The sequence below is a fragment of the Salvelinus fontinalis genome, chromosome 6 (assembly GCF_029448725.1).
Source record: "Salvelinus fontinalis isolate EN_2023a chromosome 6, ASM2944872v1, whole genome shotgun sequence".
Classification (NCBI taxonomy): Eukaryota; Metazoa; Chordata; class Actinopteri; order Salmoniformes; family Salmonidae; genus Salvelinus; species Salvelinus fontinalis.
Window position 1 is genome coordinate 28,673,990 of NC_074670.1, and position 19,517 is coordinate 28,693,506.

Sequence of the window (19,517 nt, forward strand, 5' to 3'; positions counted from 1 at the left end):
GGCCCTATAACATGGGTATATCAATTACAACACATACCTCCTTGGTTACTAGAACTCAGGCACATTAAAATGACAATTCAGAAACAATCACCCTTTTTACCATCACTTGTGCCATCCCCATATATCAGTAGACTGTTTTTAGGATTTTACTCCTATAATGTATCCATTGTTATACCACCTATATTACTCATGTGCCAAACAACACACAAATTATGGTAATCTGAGCCCTTGGATATTAATTGTATACTTCGTTTTTTTAAACGTAAGAAACAAGCGTTGAAAAGTATCGTTGCATCGCTATGAGAATCAGTGTATTTTGCCTACCAAAAAACAGTATTCATATCAGACCCAAAAATATCATACCACATCTTTATTAGCAGTGTATCAATAAATACAAAAAACAGTATCGATAGAAACAACCCGTAGCATCATGCAATCTTTAAGGTTACTGAATCAGTACACACACAATACCTGAAGGTTAGTGGTGGTGTAGCGAGGCCAAACATTTTCAAGATGGTTCCTAAAATACTAAAATAAATGTTCTGGTGATATTTGACAGATGTCGTTCTTCTTGGTTTCTAGTGTATTCTTATTTCAATACAATAACATCCCAAAATAATGTTCCAACAATAGCATTCATGAAATCATCATCTGGGGGTACAACGTTTTACCATGACAGTTGGGACACTTATGTCAACAAACTTCAAAATATTGACCCATAGTTGTCTTTTGTAATAAGCCTTGGAGAGGTGGAATGAGTTCTTTCAGTCTTAGATAGGGTTGTGTTCAGGAGGGTGCAGCCTTTTGACCGTTGCAGATTAGAATGTCATGAATATAACTGAAGGGACACATAACAGTGCAGGGTTGCAAAATTCTGGTATCTTTCCCAAATAGCCAGGTTTGTCAGAAATCCCGTTTGGAATATTCCTGGAACATAGGAGGCTGCTGATGGGAGGACGGCTCATAATAATAGCCGGAACGGAGCAAATGGAATGACATCAAACACATGGAAACCATGTATTTGATCCCATTCTGCTCCAGTTATTACCGCGAGCCCGTCCTCCCCAATTAAGGTGCCACCAACCTCCTGTGTCCTGGAATCATGAGGGAACAAGCAGGAAATCCAGGTATCTGGAATTTCTGGAAAACCAGAGAATTTTGGGAAACTTACCGACATTTTGCAACATTAGTTGTGTGTTTCTGAACGTGGCCCAGGTGTGTGTAGAGACAGAGTAGTCCTTTAGTCCTCCAATGCCACACGGTCACTGGCGTCCATGTTCCTTCTATTTCACCACGGTGACCACATGTTTCTCTTTCTCCGTCACCACGGGCATGGAGCCAGGCTTGCTGTGCTTGCGTACGTTCCTCTCCCTGGGACACACAATGAGGCAACAATGAATAACTCAAACATCAGGAGCCAATTCATGAGAATATTCACACAGAGAGAGAGAGAAACGTTAGCAGAGTACACAAAGGAGTTAGTGCCAAGCAGGTGGCCTGATGTCATAAAATGTAGAATACACTAAAACTGACGTCATCTGAAAAATACAAAAAGAGACTGTAGGCTACACTGCCTTCAGTCACAGCTCCAAGGTACACATGGATGACATATTACAATGTGTTACGTTTCAGGACCAAAAATCAACACGGACTAATATTTGATTAATCATCAACTGGTCATGATGGCACCATCACTTCCCCTTAGAGACTTTAGTGTAAATGAGCAAAAAGCCCATGATGACCAAGCCATGAGGGACCAGCCTGTCCTATCAGTCCTGTTACCCATTAGGGTAAGTGTGCCTTGGTAGGGCAGTCAGACCTATTCTGGCAGCCAGCTACGGCCTTAACCACTAGACGGACACTATGAGGACCTTCTGCCATAGTTGGACAGAGGCCAGGGTAGTTCTAAACCTACTGTGTTAAGAGATTGACAGTTTCCTTTGTGGTGAGGCCAAAGACCAGGTCAACCACCCGAAAACCTCCTCCCATCAACACAGAGAGAAAATAAGATCCAAAACCACACTAACCTTACCAAGAACACAAAGAAGCCAATTCTACTGATATACATACTGTAATATATAGACTTCTGTGGTTTGACTGTAAAAACAAGAGTATTGAGGATATGTGCAGGTAGAGTTAAGAACAGAAAGCCACTGTAGGGTAGACAGTAGAGGCATGGGTAAAGGAGGAGCCCATACTTCCTGCGGCGAGCCTCCTTCATGACACGCAGCTCCTTGCTCTGGCTGTAGATGGACTTGGGCAGGTGGCGGTGGCGCGAGATGCGGCGGATCTGAGGGTGGTGCTGGAACTTCTCCTTCAGCTTCTGGCTGTAGTTCACAGCTGCCTTCTCCCTAGGAGCCAGCTAGACCACGGGGGGGGGGGGGGGGGGGGGGTGACGACAACAGATAGAGGAAGAGAAATAGCAGGTAAGAGGAGAGAAAAAGAAAGAAAGTGAGAGAAGAGAGAGAAAGAGAACCAAGAGATTTCAATCTACTTCTGAGGTCTACTTGGGTGCCTCATTTATCAGTATACACTAATTACCAGACCATAATCACAACACTGAAATCTAAATAAAATGGTATAACTATATGACTATGTCCCCTGGGATGTTGAACCATGGCGAAAAGCAGGGTTGAAATGTTCATCTTTGGATTGACAGTTATCTTTAACACCTACTACTGCTCGCTGATCTTTGTGACTTGGATATTATGACTGAACGATATTAGTTATAAGATGGAATAATATATATTATATATATAAATATTTGCTATTATCTACAGTATAGGGCTGTCCCTGAAAAATAAATATTGGATCACTGAAAGTCTGTTCTTTCAACCAATCGTTTGACGAGTCAAAATTTTTAAACGTGTATTTTCCATATATAGACACACCTTATGAGTCTCAATAAAATCAAAAATATATGCATTGAGCTTGTCTATTGCTTTAAGCTCACTGTTTGATGAAATAAGACACAAATAACTCAGGAGGGAGTCAGAGATCAAGATAACCAGAAGAAAAGAAAAAACCTGTCCAGACCATCCTCCTCCTCCTGAAGCTCCTGAAACTGCCGGTAATAGGCTGTATGAGAAGTCGGCAAACTTCCTCATGTGGAATGGCAATTTATATTACCATTACTACCGATCTGATCTAGCAGCCAGTTATGGTTTTCATACGCACATTTTCGTGGAACAGTTTAATTTAATTTATAATAATGTCTTTGTATCTCAAAATCATTTGTCATTTAGTTCATCAAAATGTAATCCAAATATAAATAAATTATAAACCTAACATGTTACTTCTATTGCCAACTAGGTAGAAATATCCTATAAAGCCACAAGGGATAAGAAGTAATCAGGTAGGCCTATTATGACATTTCCACTGGATAAGAGCATGACATTTTTCCCTTTCACGCCGAGTGGTTATCAAAAGGCAGGGAGCTCAAAATATATATATTTTTTAACATCAACTATTCAGAGACTGCGTGAATCAGGCCTTCATGGTCAGATTGCTGCAAAGAAACCACTACTAAAGGACACCAATAAGAAGAAAAACTTTCTTGGGCCAAGAAACACAAGCAATGGACATTAGACCGGTGGAAATCTGTCCTTTGGTCTGATGAGTCCAAATTTTAGATTTTTGGTTCCAACTGCCATCTTTTTGAGACGCAGAATAGGTGAACGGATGATCTCTGCGTGTGTGGTTCCCACCGTGAAGCATGGAGGAGGAGGTGTGATGGTGCTTTGCTGGTGACACCGTCAGTGATTTATTTAGAATAAGGCACACTTAACCAGCATGGCTACCACAGCATTCTGCTGTCAAGGCAAACGGTGGCTACTTTGAAGAATCTGAAATATAAAATATATTTTGATTCGTTTAACACCTTAAGCCTACTACTCATTGGGTGTTGAAAGAGTGTATAGGCCATAGAGAACTCTGCAGAGTCAGTGTTGCTCTGCTCCTTTTTCACTCTAAATGTTGTTCAGGTTTTCATAAATAACATTTAACAGGCTGTTGGCCTGGTCTAAGCGAAGCAGTGTACCTCAACATCATCAGCAGCTATTAGCTAATCTCCAACAAATTGAATTGATTATAATTAGAATAAAAGCCCTGGAAGAGTGGCCACTTAGAGAACCTCTGAAACCACGGCCAGAGAGATTGTATTTACTACTGCTCGACTAAAAACAAAGTACCAGTCAAAAGCTTGGACACCTACTCATTCAAGGGTTTTTCCTTTATTTTTTACCATTTTCTACATTGTAGAATAATAGTGAAGACGTCAAAACTATGAAATAACACACATGGAATCATGTATTAAGTAGCTGTATGAGCTGTGTATCCATAAACAGTGAGCTCCAAAAGTATTGGGACAGTGACAAATGTCTTGTTTTGTCTCTGTACTCCAGCACGTTGGTTTTGAAATGATACAATGACTGAGGTTAAAGTGCAGACTGTCAGCTTAAATTTGTGAGTATTTTCATCCATTTTGGGTGAACCGTTTAGAAATTACACCACCCATTTTAGGGGACCAAAAGTATTGGGACAAATTCACTTATATGTGTATTAAAGTAGTCAAAGTTGAGTATTTGGTCCCATATTCCAGCACGCAATGATTACATTCATCTTGTGACTACAAACTTGTTGGATGCATTTGCTGTGTGTTTTGGTCATGGTAGCTGTGTGTTTTGGTCATGATAACATCCACATTAAAAGTAGAAGTATTTAGAAACATTTTGTTCTTATTTACAATAAAAGTGACTCCAGTATGACATAATACCTTATTTACCATTCATTTCTATTGGGCACAAAATAAATCTGAAACACAACCAAAACAAACAGCAAAAGCATCATGCAAGTTTGTCAAGTCACAAGTTTAATGTAATCATCGTGTGCTAGGAATATGGGACCAGATACTAAACGTTTCACTACTTTAATACACATAAGTGAATTTGTACCAATACTTTCGGTTCCTGTAAAATAGGGTGACTATGTTAAAAAAATGCTGTCCTTTCGAAACGGTTCACCCGATATGGAGTGAAAAGCTCTGGCGTACAAAGCCAAAACAAAGAATGTGTCCCTGCCCAATACTTTTGGAACTCACTGTATGTATAGGATATATATGTCATACTTCTCATGACTGTCATGAGAATGTGTGATACGGACGGTAACGTGTGTGATTTCAGAAGGTGAATTTACAATATATGTCAAAGGCAATGATATGGTCATTATTACTCCAAGTAACATGAAAAATAGGATCACGGGACAAAAACTAAATGATCTTTCACCTTCCACCTGTATAGTTCCCACAGTGAGGTCAAAGGTCAGCTCATAGAAAGGCATCAAAAGTCAAAAACCAGAGAGAGAGAGACACTGCAGTTACAACAAACACAGGCTGAAGACTTCCACCCTTCCGGAGATCTGACAGTCAGCCTTGATTCAGCATTTCTTTTTAATTAAAGACCCTTCCAGTCCAACTTGATTGTTAATGCTTCATTATTTCCAGAGTGGCCGCTCTCTTTAAGTGATTGGGCCCATTCAAACTGCTGATAGCAGCTGGGCTCGTCTGATCTGTTTAAGTGCAAAGCTACAGAATAAATATCCTCTTATACACTGACAGTAAAACAAGTGCCAAAAGTTGCCCAATTCTCCAGTGTTAAGCTGCATTAAGGGAATAAGGAAGAGTGAAGCAGAAGGGGGATGGATATTGGAGATGGCACAGAAAAACGTCCATTCATCTCCTTTGCAATTCATCCTTGTAGGCTAAATGCTGGTTTTGGCATCAGATGAAAAAGGAGTTAGTCTAGCCTATGTGTAAGAATCTGTTTAAGATACGCTAAACAGAACCTTATATTTCAGGTAATGTGTAAATAATGCCTTGAACATTCAGAGTGTTAGAGGTTGAAGAAAACATAACAGATATAATGCCAAAGTGGGCAGAATGTAATTCCAATGTTTTGGGATGGGCGATGCTAACGTTCGCCTGCTGTAACAACTCTAAGTAATTCAAGTCTATCAAAGTTGCAGTCCCTATTTGCCATACATACATTTTAGTGAACTATCCCTTTAAATCCACTCTATAGTGCCACTATGCCCACACTGACTGACTGACTGGTCAGAAATTGTCTATTGGTAATCAAGAGTTCCAAATAGCTCCAGTCTGTCACTAACCCTGCCCTGCTGTCCCTATTGGTCCATTGTACTTATTGAAAGTGATTCTGTTCCAAGTCAGTCAGCATCCATCAGAGCCCTTGGCAGTGCCACTGCTGTTGCTGCTGGCAGCCTTGCCTCCCTCTCTCTTACCATGCTGAGCGTACCATGGTGGGCATCTGGCCATGGCAGGTTGAGGAATGCAGCAAACTCACAAAACGGAAGGTCAAAATCACAGCTCCAACAAATGCATCAGAATATTAGCAAATACATTTGAAGTCGGAAGTTTACATACACCATAGCCAAATACTTTTAAACTCAGTTTTTCACAATTCCTGACATTTAATCCTAGTAAAAAATCCCGGTCTTAGGTCAGTTAGGATCACCACTTTATTTTAAGAATGTGAAATGTCAGAATAATAGTAGAGAATTATTTATTTCAGCTTTTATTTCTTTCATCACATTCCCAGTGGTCAGAAGTTTACATATACTCAATCGGTATTTGGTAGCATTGCCTCTAAATTGTTTAACTCGGGTCAAACGTTCCGGGTAGCCTTCCACAAGTTTCCCACAATAAGTTGGGTGAATTTTTGGCCCATTCCTCCTGACAGAGCTGTTGTAACTGAGTCAAGTATGTAGGCCTCCTTGCTAGCACACACTTTTTCAGTTCTGCCCACAAATTTTCTATGGGATTGAGGGCAGGGCTTTGTGATGGCCACTCCAATACCTTGACTTTGTTGTCCTTAAGCCATTTTGACACATCTTTGGAAGTATGCTTGGGGTCATTGTCCATTTGGAAGACCCATTTGCGACCAAGCTGTAACATCCTGACTGATGTCTTAAGATGTTGCTTCAATAAATACACATAATTTCCCTACCCCATGATGTCACCTATTTTGTGAAGTGCACCAGTCCCTCCTGCAGCAAAGCACCCCCACACTTCACGGTTGGGATGGTGTTCTTCGGCTTGCAAGCTCCCCCCTTTTTCCTCCAAACATAACAATGGTCATTATGCCCAAACAGTTCTATTTTTGTTTCATCAGACCAGAGGACATTTCTCCAAAAAGTACCATCTTTGTCCCCAAGTGCACTTGCAAACTGTAGTCTGGCTTTTTGATGGCGGTTTTAGAGCGGTGGCTTCTTCCTTGCTGAGCGGCCTTTCAGGTTATGTTGATATAGGACTGCTGTTTCCTCCAGCATCTTCGCAAGGTCCTTTGCTGTTGTTCTGGGATTGATTTGCACTTTTCGCACCAAAGTACATTAATCTCTTGGAGACAGAATGCGTCTCCTTCCTGAGCGGTATGGCGGCTGCGTGGTCCCATGGTGTTTATACTTGCGTACGTGGTACCCTCAGGCATTTGGAAATTTCTTCCAAGGATGAACCAGACTTGTGGAGGTCTACAATTTTTTTCTGGAGTCTTGGCTGATTTCTTTTGATTTTCCCATGATGTCAAGCAAAGAGGCACTGAGTTTGAAGGTAGGCCCTGAAATACATCCACAGGTACACCTCCAATTGACTCAAATGATGTCAATTAGCCTATCAGAAGCTTCTAAAGCCATGACATCATTTTCTGGAATTTTCTAAGCTGTTTAAAGGCACAGTCAACCTATTGTATGTAAACTTCTGCCCCACTGGAATTGTGATACAGTGAATTGGAAGTGAAATAATCTGTTTGTAAACAATTGCTGGAAAAATTACTTGTGTCATGCATAAAGTAGATGTCCTAATCGACTTGCCAAAACTATAGTTTGTTAACAAGAAATTTGTGGAGTGATTGAAAAATGAGTTTTAATGACTCCAACCTAAGCGCATGTAAACTTCCAACTTCTGTAGGCCTACCGGTTAATGGTAAGCATTCAACCTTGTTCTGGGATCCAGCTTTCTTTCATGACATTACTGTTGATCCCCGACACCTGCAGGTTACAGGACGTGCGTACACTACTTCTAAAGGAGAGGAAGAGGACTGTGACTCACCAATCCCAACTTCTCAGCAGCGTTGGCCTTCCACAGTCTGATGTTCATCTCATCTGAAGCACTCAGGATGTACTTGTTGTCTGACGACCACTTTATGGAGATGACGTGCTGCATGCGCTTGGTGTGGTACACGTCCCTGTGAAGTCACACACACTGAACACAATGTTGCTGTCGCACGGTGTCATCTCTAAACATGTCGACACCTGTAGAAAAATAAATACATCAATCTGCTGGACCCCAGTGTCTGAACCCCTGGCACCACTAACCTGCTGTGCCCACTGTCTTTGGGGAAGATGCGGATGGTCTTGTCGAAGCTGGCCGAGACAAACTCCTTACCAGTTGGAGAGTAGTCTACATCCAGCACGGCTGAGACATGGTCCATGTGGACGGTGACAGGCTTGTCCAGGTACCTCATATCAAATGTATACAGACTGAAGGGGGAGGAAACGCATGCTGTTGGTTAATAAATACAAAGATGAGATGTTAACACACACCACCATGCTTCTCTCATGCATGGTGTAAGGTCAGTAAATAAAAACACGAGATCTCGATGGACATGATGTTATTGTAAAACAAGTGTAAATGTACATTAGTAATAATAATTATATCACTCCCCAAGCAATTGCACGAACAAAAAAATGATTAGCATTGGAAATACACAAAATACTCTCCAGGAATGAATGAGGCCTATGTGATGTAGTGAACATGTTGTAAACTCAACATGTTGAATTGCATCACTCACTTGTAATCTTCATTAGAGCAGGTGAAGTTATAAGCTTCCATGGGATTCCAGCACAAAGTGTTGCTCCTCATATTCATAATTACCTATATAGGAAATCACACATTCATACTTCAATACACTAACCATTAGACACATTCAGTAATGAGAGGACAGTATGGATTGGGAAATGAGTTTAGTAAAGGGCAAAGTCATGGGCAGTAGGGCTGGACGATATGGGCAAAAAAATCCAATTGACATTTTTATACCAAATATTGAGATTGTGATTTTACATCAAATCACTTGGTTAAACTGTTGGAATCATAGAAATAGAATGATCTGATCATTCAAATGTTATGGTTGAAATACAGTGGCTACTTGGAATGCAGTTGTGTGGCATGACAGCGAGGAAAGGGTAAGGGAGGAGATGGTTGTGACAGAGTAAGAACCAAAGTGTTGGTCAGCGTTTCCCATGGCCAGCAGCATACCACCCTGCATCCCACTGCTGCCTTGCCTCTGACCTGACTCCCGGTGGTCACAAAAGATTCCATGGCACTTATCGTAAGAGATGGGGTGTTAACCCCGGTGTCCTGGCTAAATTCCTAATCTGGCTACCTATTGTCTCCTTCCTCACCCCTGTAACTATTCCCCAAGTCGTTACTGTAAATGAGAATGTGTTCTCAGTCAATTTACCTGGTTAAATAAATAAATTGGGACCCTAATTAGATTTAAATAGATACATTTAGACAAAGATTTTACAATTATATTTGTATTTTCCTCTCTGATTAAGAACAAGCTGTTTCACAAACAATGATGATATACTCTACCATTGGTACCGTCCAATATTAGAGTAAAAGTTTGCTAGCAAGATTTGCACTCAGTGGAATTAGCTAGGAAGCGATTAGCCTTGCTAACAAATTCTAGGCACATTTTTAGCTAACTAGTGTTTTGCAGAGAGCAAGTTACACAAACGAATAGTATAATAAAGAAAATATAAATGTATATTAAGAAGCAAAGTAGAAAGCTGCGTCGTACTTGTTAGAAAAACAATCTGTTGACTGCATGCTGTTTGGTCAATGCATGCAGGGAATCTTGAGCACGAGGAACTGCCTGCTTGAGTGACAGGGGCCGGGGTTTTGTGTGTTTGGGATTGGGAAGCGGGAGAGAGAAGGAGAACTCTTCAACTAAAGTAATATAACAAAACATTTAAAAAACTGGCGTTACAGACGGACGGCTAAGTGGCATTTCAAAATATCGCCGCCTCTTGCGATATGGATATTGCGCATGTCCATATTTCAATTTAGATTCAAATTCGATTAAACGTGCAGTTCTAATGGGTAGCATCCCAAATGGCACCCTATGAGCCCTCGCCAAATGGTAGTGCACTAAATAGGGTGTAAGTTGGGATGCACCCAAGGACATCGACATTTACCTTTTTAAGAGGTGTAGCTTCCCTCATGTCATACAGCACAATACTTCTGTCAGAGGCACAACTTGCTAGAAGTTCAGTCTGAGGAGAAAGTGGGAAAGTCAAGAATCAAACTTTTTTTAAAACCCACTAACATACAATTCTGTGTTTTATACAACCTTTGACCTACATAGTCCTGATATGGGTATAGCCTCCATTATTCTGGTGTATGGAGGCTATAGCCAAAGATATTTATAACTAACACAAGATAGTTCATCTGTGCGTTTACAGTTTGAGCAACCGAAACATAGTGGGCAAAACAAACAAGGCGGTAGACAAAGCCAAGCACGAGCTAGCAAGATCCTATTGGCCCGTTGTAGCTAGTATTTGCATATTTCCATTAGGGAACGCCTCCTCTGTGAAGTGTGTGTGTGCACAAACTCAATTTGACCTTGCACTCCTTCTAAACAACGCATTTCATTTTTCAGTTTGGCAAAGCATCAAGTCTATAAATATTAGTGCACTGTGTTCGTAACAGATTCTAGTTTTGGGAACAGAAAAATTTGTTTCAACAAAGAGATCATTTGCAAAATGTTGGCACAGTTTCACCTAGTTCCATCCTCTCCCACTACCCGCGACTGGACTTCCTCTCACTACTATATATTTGATGGTGATAAAATATTCTAAACGGATACTTCAGCTTTATAACCGCTGTGTCTGGGTTACGCCTTTTGTCTGTGCTATAGCAATGTCAGGGCCTGTATTCACCAAGAGTCTCAGAGCAGAAGAGCTAATCTAGGACCAGCTTTGCCTTTTAGATTATAATTAACAAAATGATATGGACATGGAGGACCTGATCCTTGATCAGGAATCATACGCTGAAACACTTTCTGCTACAATCCACACAGAGAAAATGTTGATTACCTCTACAGGGTTGAAGCGGACGCAGTTGAAACTGTCCACGCCCCAGGAGAAGGAGCGGATGGGGTTGCTGCGCTGCTCATCCCAGATGTCCACCTGCTGGCCACACGTCACAAACACACCCTCCTTCTGGTGGTGGTCGATGCTGGTGAACACAGACTGGAAGGAACAAACATTGGTCTCAGTTACATTTTTAAAGTGAATCCTCAATCCTCATCATCACTGACTAGAGGGAATACATTACAACAACCATCATCATCACCCTGACTGTAGAGAATATCTCCAAAACCATCATTCTTATCATCATGGGCTTAAAGCCACAATCTTTAATGATGGGTCCACTCGATGGTATGCACATTTTACAGTGTTGCTTAATGAGATCAGATAGGTTAGGTCAGAGACACACTCTCAGAGATATTCATTGAGCAGAATAATGACAGAGACAGACACCTCCTCCTCCATACCTTCCCAAGAATAGTATTGAGAGGTTCCTCTTCCTCTCCGTAGCCGGGAGTCTCCATCTTCCACTGTTTGATAGTCTTGTCCTCACCAACCTGTTATTCAGAAACACAAGCATGTTTATTTGAGGTTGATTTATAATGAAGTTGTGTCATAAGACTGCAATTCAGCAGAGGGCAACCATTCTGTGAGATAAAATCAGGGGTTTATTAATTTTGTGTGTTGTAAAACATTTTGCAATGGAAACCGTTTACTCCAAATGGAAAACATTTTGCAACAAAAACAACAGTTTCTATTAGAGCAATTCAGATAGGTCCCTCCCAGTTTCACTCTGTTTACTTCCATTTAGCACCTAGAGTAAACGGTAAACAGTTTCCATTGCAACAGACCAAATGTTTTGCAACGGAATCCAACTAATGAATACACCCCTAGTCTAGTTAGTATTCACTAGACAGAAAATGAAAGCAAACGGGCCAGAATGGGGAAGTACTATGTGAACTTGTTCATTGCGCAACGTTTAGAGTGTGCCCTAATGAATACAACCCTGGGTAGTGGAACAGATACTGTACCGTAAAGAAGGAGGTGCCACAGAAGCGGACGACCACCCCCCTGACAAAGCCTTCATGGGCCTGGAGTGTACGAACACACTCACGTTTGGTTAGATTCCACACCTTCAGCTGAGAAACAAACCAGTTAGTCTTACAGTATAAACAGGTCATTTAGATGCATCATCTCAATGCACAGGCTTGTCATCCTATATGTTTGACCATTCCATAGTTAGACATGTAGCCTATAATTATTGGATTTGTAATCAACTCGTATTTAACCAGGCCATTGCTAACTCAAAGTACAGTTAGCTAGTTAACTACCTCTCCATCGCAGGAGCCGGACAGCATTGTGGAGAGGCTCTTGGGGTGCTTGGCCATGCAGTTCACCCCATCCCTGTGGCCGTCCAGAGAAGTCAGGAACGGCTTGGCGAACACGCGCTCTAACTTGGTGGCATTCAGGGCACGGGTGTATTCTCTTGGCACCTCGAACGGATGGAGGGACGGGTCGTAATTCCGTGGTACTGTAGGTTACATTCACTGTTAGAATAAGTTGTTTTGCCAGTGCTGATTGAGCTAGCTATAGCTCTCTACAGTGGATTGAACTGTGTGAAGTTAGCTAATGTGCACTAGCTGGCTAACGTTAACTCTCTGCACTTACCCCGCTGGATATCCAACTTCGTCTCACGGACATAGTCGTCCGGATTCCTGGAGAGGACTTTAACTTTCATTGCGTGAATGTGTATAAAGCTCTATACTTCTTCCCCAAAAAATGTAACACAGTAAAATGATTCGTACGGCATGTGTTTACGTGTGTGACCTCACCTACCGGATGTTGAGGGCAATATCCGCTCATATTTGCCGGAAGTGTGTTTGTAGCTTGCGTTTACAGCGACCACAGATAGAACATTGAGTTACACATTTTTTTTGGCGACACCATGTGGACTGATTGTTTCTGTACTCTGGGTTTCCGAGATCTCACTAGATTAGATTTATTGTGGGACATTAAAACGTATTTTTTATGTTTATTGCATCACAGTAAAATACGCAGAAGGAGAACATTGCATTCATTTACGTTTTATATATTTAATAGCATATCGATAGTACCAATTTGAAGCTTCCAAAATTAGACGGAAATGACATCACCACACACTCAGAGAGCTTTGTTTCTTCGCAGAGTTTAATCGACCTTCTTCGAAGGAAGTGCAGCGCAGACAAGCGACTCCATAAGAAAGAAAAAAAATAGAAAAAAGAAGAGAAAAAACTCGGTGAATTTGTCAAATCTAAAAGATTTGAACAGAGTTTCTGAACTGTACCGGGCTACGGGAATTCCGGGAAGGGAGCACGCTCTGTTAGCACAGGTAAATACTGTTCTTTTTTTCATAATCATAGTATTTATCTTCCAATTTGAGAGACTTGTACCCGACGAGTCTCTTCTCTGTCTGGACAGCCGGAAGTCTGTGCGAGATTGTTTTTTTTCTTCTCTCACCGCTTCAGTTTTTTTTTATCCTCGATTTTTTTTGGGTGCTTTGCTTTTTCTATTTTCCCAGCCATCGCAGAGCGCGAGAGTCAGATATCATTGCTCTCGTGGTTTTATTAGAGCGTCTAGCTAACTGTAAACGCCTAGCAAGGAATTGAAATGCACTTGCAGCTCACAAAATTGCTAACAAGTAGCAACCTAGACATCTTATTTGTGTTCGAATTATTGCAAGCTACATTGTATCACCACCCATCACCAAATTAATTACTTTGAAGGGGAAAACACATGTAATAGCGAGCTAGCACGGTCCTCCTTCCCATGCAACCACAACAATGTACATTTACAGTAGGCAGCTAAATTACCTAGCTCGCCTTTAACAAGTCATACTAATGTCTAACCCGGGGGCATACTTATTGTAATATATGTCCAAATATTTCAGCTATCTAACCAAATGAAGTACCAACATAGTTACCATTATTGTTTCATTAGTTAGCTAATGTATGTGAAGTGACATGTAAATTATTTAAGATTATTGTCGCCCAAAGGTGTCAGTCGGATGTGCAAGCAACAGTGTGGCCAATTTTATTTCAATCGATGAGTGATTAGCTGTTTGGCCTAGTGGTGATATGGCGGTGTTACTCTTCCATTGCAGAAATTATGGAGGATTCCCATTTTAACTCTCAGTACTTCTGGTCCCCTGTGCCTGTACAAGGACAGGTACGTTTAGTGAAACATTTCTGTTTAAAATGTTAAAGTATATTGCAAGTGACACCTTTGGATTATAGCAATTACTCTTTTTGGAGTTTGGAATTTTGTAACAAGGATTTCTATCTCTCGCTGTCAGATTGAGAACGCCATGTTCCTGAAACAACTGAAGGACCAGGAGAAGAACACTTCGTTCCCCTCCTCTCATTACCAGACGACCTTGCTCACTGTCCCCAAGCAGGAGGGAGGGGGGCAGGGCCAAGGGGGTCACCTACACCCCCCTCACACCCAGAGCATCACTGTGGTGCCTGTACCTTCCACTGGTATCATGACAGCAGGTGTGTGTGTCAACTGTAAAATTGCTCACACTTTTGCATTGTCTTTTTCCCATCTGTCTGTTTTGTATCATATTTTTTTCCCCTCTCTGCAGCGGGTCTGGTCATCACAACCCCTCAAGGCACGCAGCTGGTATCTCCTGCCTCCCCTCAGTCCTTCGTCTCTGGACATCCCACCACCACCATGATCGTCTCTACACTGCACGCTTCAGGTAACACACACTCACACGATTGTCTCCACCCTCCATTATCCTAACACTGAAAAATACACACTTCACTCACGTACTGTCAGACTCTCACACACATTTTTCACTTAGAAAAGAAACAGGAAGGTGGAACCCCCCAGGTGGCCGTCATGCCGACACCCTCGAAGCGAGGCAGGAAGAAGAAGTCGACACTAGGGAGGGCGGGGCCTGCCGGTGGCCACACCCTCTCCGCCGGAAATGAGGCGTTGATTCTGGCTCACTTGGCGTCCGGAGGGCAGGTGAGACAGTTACCATAGTAACCCCAGAGTAACCAAAATAAAAGCTATTCCCACTACAACACTTCCAGACATTTCCAGACTAAGCTCAGGCTATTAATTTCCAGACTAAGCCTTGCCCATCTCAAAAAAAAGCTCATGTAGACTTTTACAACAGTGTGCCTTTTTAATATGATGAATGTGATTCTAATGTTTGTGTGACATTTGATAGGTGGTTATGTCTTCGCAGCATTATACAACTGACCCGTACGACCTCGCCAACGAAGATGAGAACCACAGCGGGAAAGACTGCAACAAGACCTACAGGTACGGACCTACGGCGTCACAGAAGGGCCAAAAAGCACCTGTTGTGCTGTGCATCCCCATAGGAATGTGAAGCTGTGGAATGCTTGCACACCCGTATGTCTGTATGTTGTAGATGATAGTCAGGACAGAGAGGTTAGACACGGGCTCTGGATGAACACTAGGTGCTGCTGGGCACGGGCATTTCTCTCTTTCTCTCTCACACAGAAACGACTCCACTGCATGCTGTGGCAGCGCACACACCTGCTTAAATATTTCACTATGTGTTTGTACCTGCACTCTGGAACACAATGTGTGTTTTCTTTGCAGCATGGACACACACATTCTCTGCCTCCCTCATGCATCTGCCCCTCACACACACGCGCATCCCTGCACACATTGGACACGCACTCCTTCGCCTACTTCTGTCCTCTATCTTCCTTCTTTCTATCTCTCCTTCATACAATGTTTCCCTACTTTTCAAGCTATCTCTGTTTGTCTTTCTATTTCTTGCTTCAGCAGAATCTGCTATTTTTCCTGCTGTTTTCACTGATTTCCCCCTCTATCTCTTCCCCCTCCCTGTCGCTTGTTTTTTTTCTTCACATTCCTCGTTCATTTCATCTGCTCCCTTGTTTTTATCTTTCTATCCTGTTGTCTTTTTCCTCTTGCTCTCTCCCTTTGTTTTCCACACTTGCTGTCTCATGTTTCACCCCTTTTTTTGCATTCTTCCACTCTCTTCCTCTCCCTTGCCCATCTCTCATGTCCCTGTCTCTTTGTCCTTGCTTTTTGTATTTTCATCTCTCTGTTTCTCACCTGCTCCTGCCCTCATTTCCTTCATCCCTACCTCTTGTCTTCCCATTCTCCCGCTCGTTCTCCTCTCTTTCTCCCCATCCCTGGTCTGTGTGTCTGTCTCTGTCCCGTAGGTGCCGGATGTGTGCTGTGACCTTCTTCAGTAAGTCAGACATGCAGATCCACTCCAAGTCTCACACAGAGGCCAAGCCCCACAAGTGTCCCCACTGCTCCAAGTCATTCGCCAACTCCAGCTACCTGGCCCAGCACATCCGTATCCACAGCGGGGCCAAGCCCTACACCTGCTCCTACTGCCAGAAGTCCTTTAGACAGCTCAGTCACTTACAGCAGCACACACGGTACTGCTCACAGCAGCTCCACCTGACCTGCACTACCCTACAGGCTTTATCTAGCCTGCCCCCCTCCCCTCTATTGGCTGCTAGCACTGTGTGTGTGTGTGGAGATGTCTGTGAAAAGGCAAGACGCAGGCTGTGTGTGTGTGCGCACGATTGTGTGTGATCTCTACTTCAAGTCCCTCTTTGTCTCTTCAGTCTGTCTGTTTGGTGTCCTTACTCCTTCACTGCTGCTTCTCCCTTGCGCGTGCACACACTCACACACACACACTTACACACATGATTACACACAAGTTTGAAAATAATTTGGGCCAGAGTGGAATACTGTTATGTTTCAGAGAAACGTTGTGTTTTTTTTAAGAAGTCAGGCACTGAGTAATAGGGTGTTTAAGTGTGCTTTTTGTTGTTGTTCTATCAATCAAGGTTTAAAGAAAAGCAACACTGTTCTCCCCTCCTCCCTCTATCTTCTCTTCTTGCTTCCAGAAACCACACAGAGTCCAAGCCCCACAAGTGTCCCCACTGCACTAAGTCCTTTGCCAACTCCAGCTATCTGGCCCAGCACATCCGCATCCACACAGGGGTGAAACCGTACACCTGCTCTTTCTGTCAGAAGTCCTTCAGACAGCTCAGTCATCTACAGCAGCACAACAGGTAAGGGTGATGTCCTACATATCTGCCCCTTTCTCTGCGGGGGCCTTTCAATGGTATTTTATTTGGGGGCATTTCAATGGTCTTTTTTCTGTGGGGGGGCCTCTCGATAGTCTACAGTTGCTTCCTCTCCATCTCCCTCATCTGTAATGGTGGGGATCACAGGATAGCTGAAAGGAGAATATGGCGGGTCCATTTACATTTCTCCCCTCTCTTTTCTTCTTCTTACTGGTTGTGTTTTCCATGTTTCTGTAGGATCCACACAGGAGACAGGCCTTATAAGTGTGTTCATCCGGGCTGTGAGAAATCCTTCACACAACTCTCCAACCTACAGGTGACTACTATCCATTTTCTTTGTTTTTTGTTTTTTATTCCCAGTGGTGAAAGCTTAGTAACACTGACCCTTAGTAGTAACAGTCTTACAAATACCCATTTGAAGATTAGTCCTGAACGGTCCTGTTCTGTTCCAGTCCCACAGACGGCAGCACAACAAGGACAAACCCTTCAAGTGCACCAACTGTAACCGTGGTTACACGGACGCGGCCAGTCTGGAAGTCCACCTGTCCACTCACACGGTCAAACACGCCAAGCTCTACTCCTGTGGCCTCTGCAACCGCACATACACCTCTGTAAGAGAAACACCACTGTTAAGGCACCCAGCATGTAGTAGTCACAGACCTTTAACTTCCAACAGACATTTTCACAGGCTTCAGACAGTGTGCATGTCTGTGCATAGTGTGTGTTTGTGCACACTTGTCAACTCTCGCTTTAAACCTCTGTATTCTATTCTCAACCCTCTGTATTCTATTCTCAGGAGACGTACCTGTTGAAACACATGCAGAAACACAACTCAGACCCGCTCACTGCAGCGGCGGTGGCTGCTGCACAGCACTCTCAGCAGAACCAACAGAACCAAAGCCATACCCAGAACCAGGGAGGTTCTCATGGCCGAGGAGAGGTCACCGATAGTGGGGCAGACCGAGCCGGAGGACAAGGTGGAGGTCATGGACAAGGACAGAGCCAGGGGCAAAACCAGGGTAGCTACTCTCAGGCAGAGACGGCGTCCTGCCCCTTTGACCTGCACCAGTATAAGACAGTCGCTGCAGGGGACATCCAGTTCAAAACAGTCAGTGTGGCGGACCTAGTGACCCACAAGGACCTCTGTCTCACTGTGGCTACCTCCACCATTCAGGTGGAGCACCTAAACTCATAGGGGTAGGAGGGAGGAGCGGTAGAGACAGAGGCCTATGGACAGACTGGATAAAAGCAATACAGGGGGGATATAGGAAGATGTGACTGTGCCTGAAAGGTGGGTAATGGAAGAGGAAGTTAAGAGATGTTCGAACAGAGATGGAGTCTGGAAATAGAGGACTTTGTAGTTTTTTGTACTCGTTTATCACTTTTATTTCATTATGCCTATGTTTTTGTACTACTCTTTTATAATGGATGGCTAGTGTATACCGTTGGTAAAGGAGTGTTTCTCTGTCCGTCACTGCAATGGTGCGGAAGAGACACAAAATGACAGGGGAAAATGGGTGAAGAAGAGCGAATGTTTTCTATTTTTTTTATCCTCCTACTCCCTACAAACACAACTTTGATTATGGTCACATCCGTGAAGTGTATAACTGAATCTGACAGATAACGGTTTAGGTACATTTTTCAACTTTCCCACAGATACTATCAGGTTTTGATTACATCATCATTGTCATGATGGTTACTGTAATCTACCTTGTAAAATTTGCTCACAAATCTTTTTCACTGGAAAAAAAAAGGGAAGTAGGCTCTGTTTTCCGTTTCTGTAAAGAAAAAAGGCCTGCAAAAGTATATATTGATATACATACCAGTGTATATGTGTGCGTGTTAAAAATAAATGTATAATCCATACTATATAACACTTTGATATTTACCCTCAGTCCACAAGCCAATCATAGAGCCCTGTTTACCTCACCTGACCCTGTAAGAACTGGGAAGTGAATGTGATCAGCTGGTACATGTTGTATGTAATCCTTGTAGTATTTATTTTTTTGTGACCTAAGAATATCATTGTTATCCAAATATATTCTGACTACTTCCACTACTGTTATACTAAAGTGTATGAGCCTTTACAAATAGACTGATACATATGAAAATACAGTTTTCCCTTATCAAACAATAAACCTCACTGAAGTCCAACAATTTGCCTTTCTCTATCCCTGTAACACATTGTGCACTTGCAGTAATGATACAGGTTAATTTTGAAGATATCAGCATCAGGCTATGCATGATGCCATTTAA

The 19,517-nt window shown here is 42.6% G+C and overlaps 2 protein-coding genes across 4 annotated transcripts; one reads left to right on the plus strand and one right to left on the minus strand.

The window, feature by feature from the left end:
* Positions 1-355: 355 nt before the first annotated feature.
* LOC129857563 (DDB1- and CUL4-associated factor 13-like) lies at positions 356-13,098 on the minus strand. Its single transcript, XM_055925960.1, has 11 exons — positions 12,832-13,098; positions 12,495-12,694; positions 12,195-12,302; positions 11,631-11,720; positions 11,170-11,325; positions 10,270-10,347; positions 8,862-8,944; positions 8,386-8,550; positions 8,120-8,255; positions 2,199-2,362; positions 356-1,371 (listed from the first exon to the last, which is right to left on the minus strand). The coding sequence occupies exons 1-11, from the start codon at positions 12,899-12,901 to the stop codon at positions 1,284-1,286; spliced, it is 1,338 nt and encodes a 445-aa protein (XP_055781935.1). The 5' UTR covers positions 12,902-13,098; the 3' UTR covers positions 356-1,283.
* Positions 13,099-13,357: 259 nt separating this feature from the next.
* LOC129857562 (zinc finger protein 384-like) lies at positions 13,358-19,418 on the plus strand. 3 transcript variants are annotated; one of them, XM_055925958.1, is made up of 11 exons: positions 13,358-13,531; positions 14,303-14,367; positions 14,495-14,693; positions 14,786-14,902; positions 15,008-15,174; positions 15,401-15,477; positions 16,377-16,601; positions 17,079-17,246; positions 17,499-17,577; positions 17,714-17,872; positions 18,058-19,418. In XM_055925958.1, exons 2-11 carry the CDS (start codon positions 14,308-14,310, stop codon positions 18,454-18,456), a joined length of 1,650 nt encoding a protein of 549 aa, XP_055781933.1. In that variant the 5' UTR covers positions 13,358-13,531; positions 14,303-14,307; the 3' UTR covers positions 18,457-19,418. The 3 variants fall into 3 exon arrangements, with proteins under 3 accessions (XP_055781933.1, XP_055781932.1, XP_055781934.1); XM_055925957.1 differs by having other exon boundaries at positions 13,359-13,531; positions 15,383-15,477; XM_055925959.1 differs by lacking the exon at positions 16,377-16,601 and having other exon boundaries at positions 13,361-13,531; positions 15,383-15,477.
* Positions 19,419-19,517: the final 99 nt, after the last annotated feature.

Bases quoted from the DNA above. Each gene is read 5' to 3' on its own strand.
- LOC129857563 (XM_055925960.1), bottom strand. From the start codon at position 12,901: ATGAAAGTTAAAGTCCTCTCCAGGAATCCGGACGACTATGTCCGTGAG. The intron at 12,695-12,831 runs GTAAGTGCAGAG...TGTAACCTACAG, and splicing joins GAAGTTGGATATCCAGCGGG to TACCACGGAATTACGACCCG. The intron at 11,721-12,194 runs GTACAGTATCTG...TCTGAATAACAG, and splicing joins GTGGCACCTCCTTCTTTACG to GTTGGTGAGGACAAGACTAT.
- LOC129857562 (XM_055925957.1), top strand. From the start codon at position 14,308: ATGGAGGATTCCCATTTTAACTCTCAGTACTTCTGGTCCCCTGTGCCT. The intron at 14,694-14,785 runs GTGTGTGTGTCA...CCCTCTCTGCAG, and splicing joins CACTGGTATCATGACAGCAG to CGGGTCTGGTCATCACAACC. The intron at 14,903-15,007 runs GTAACACACACT...TTTTTCACTTAG, and splicing joins CTCTACACTGCACGCTTCAG to AAAAGAAACAGGAAGGTGGA.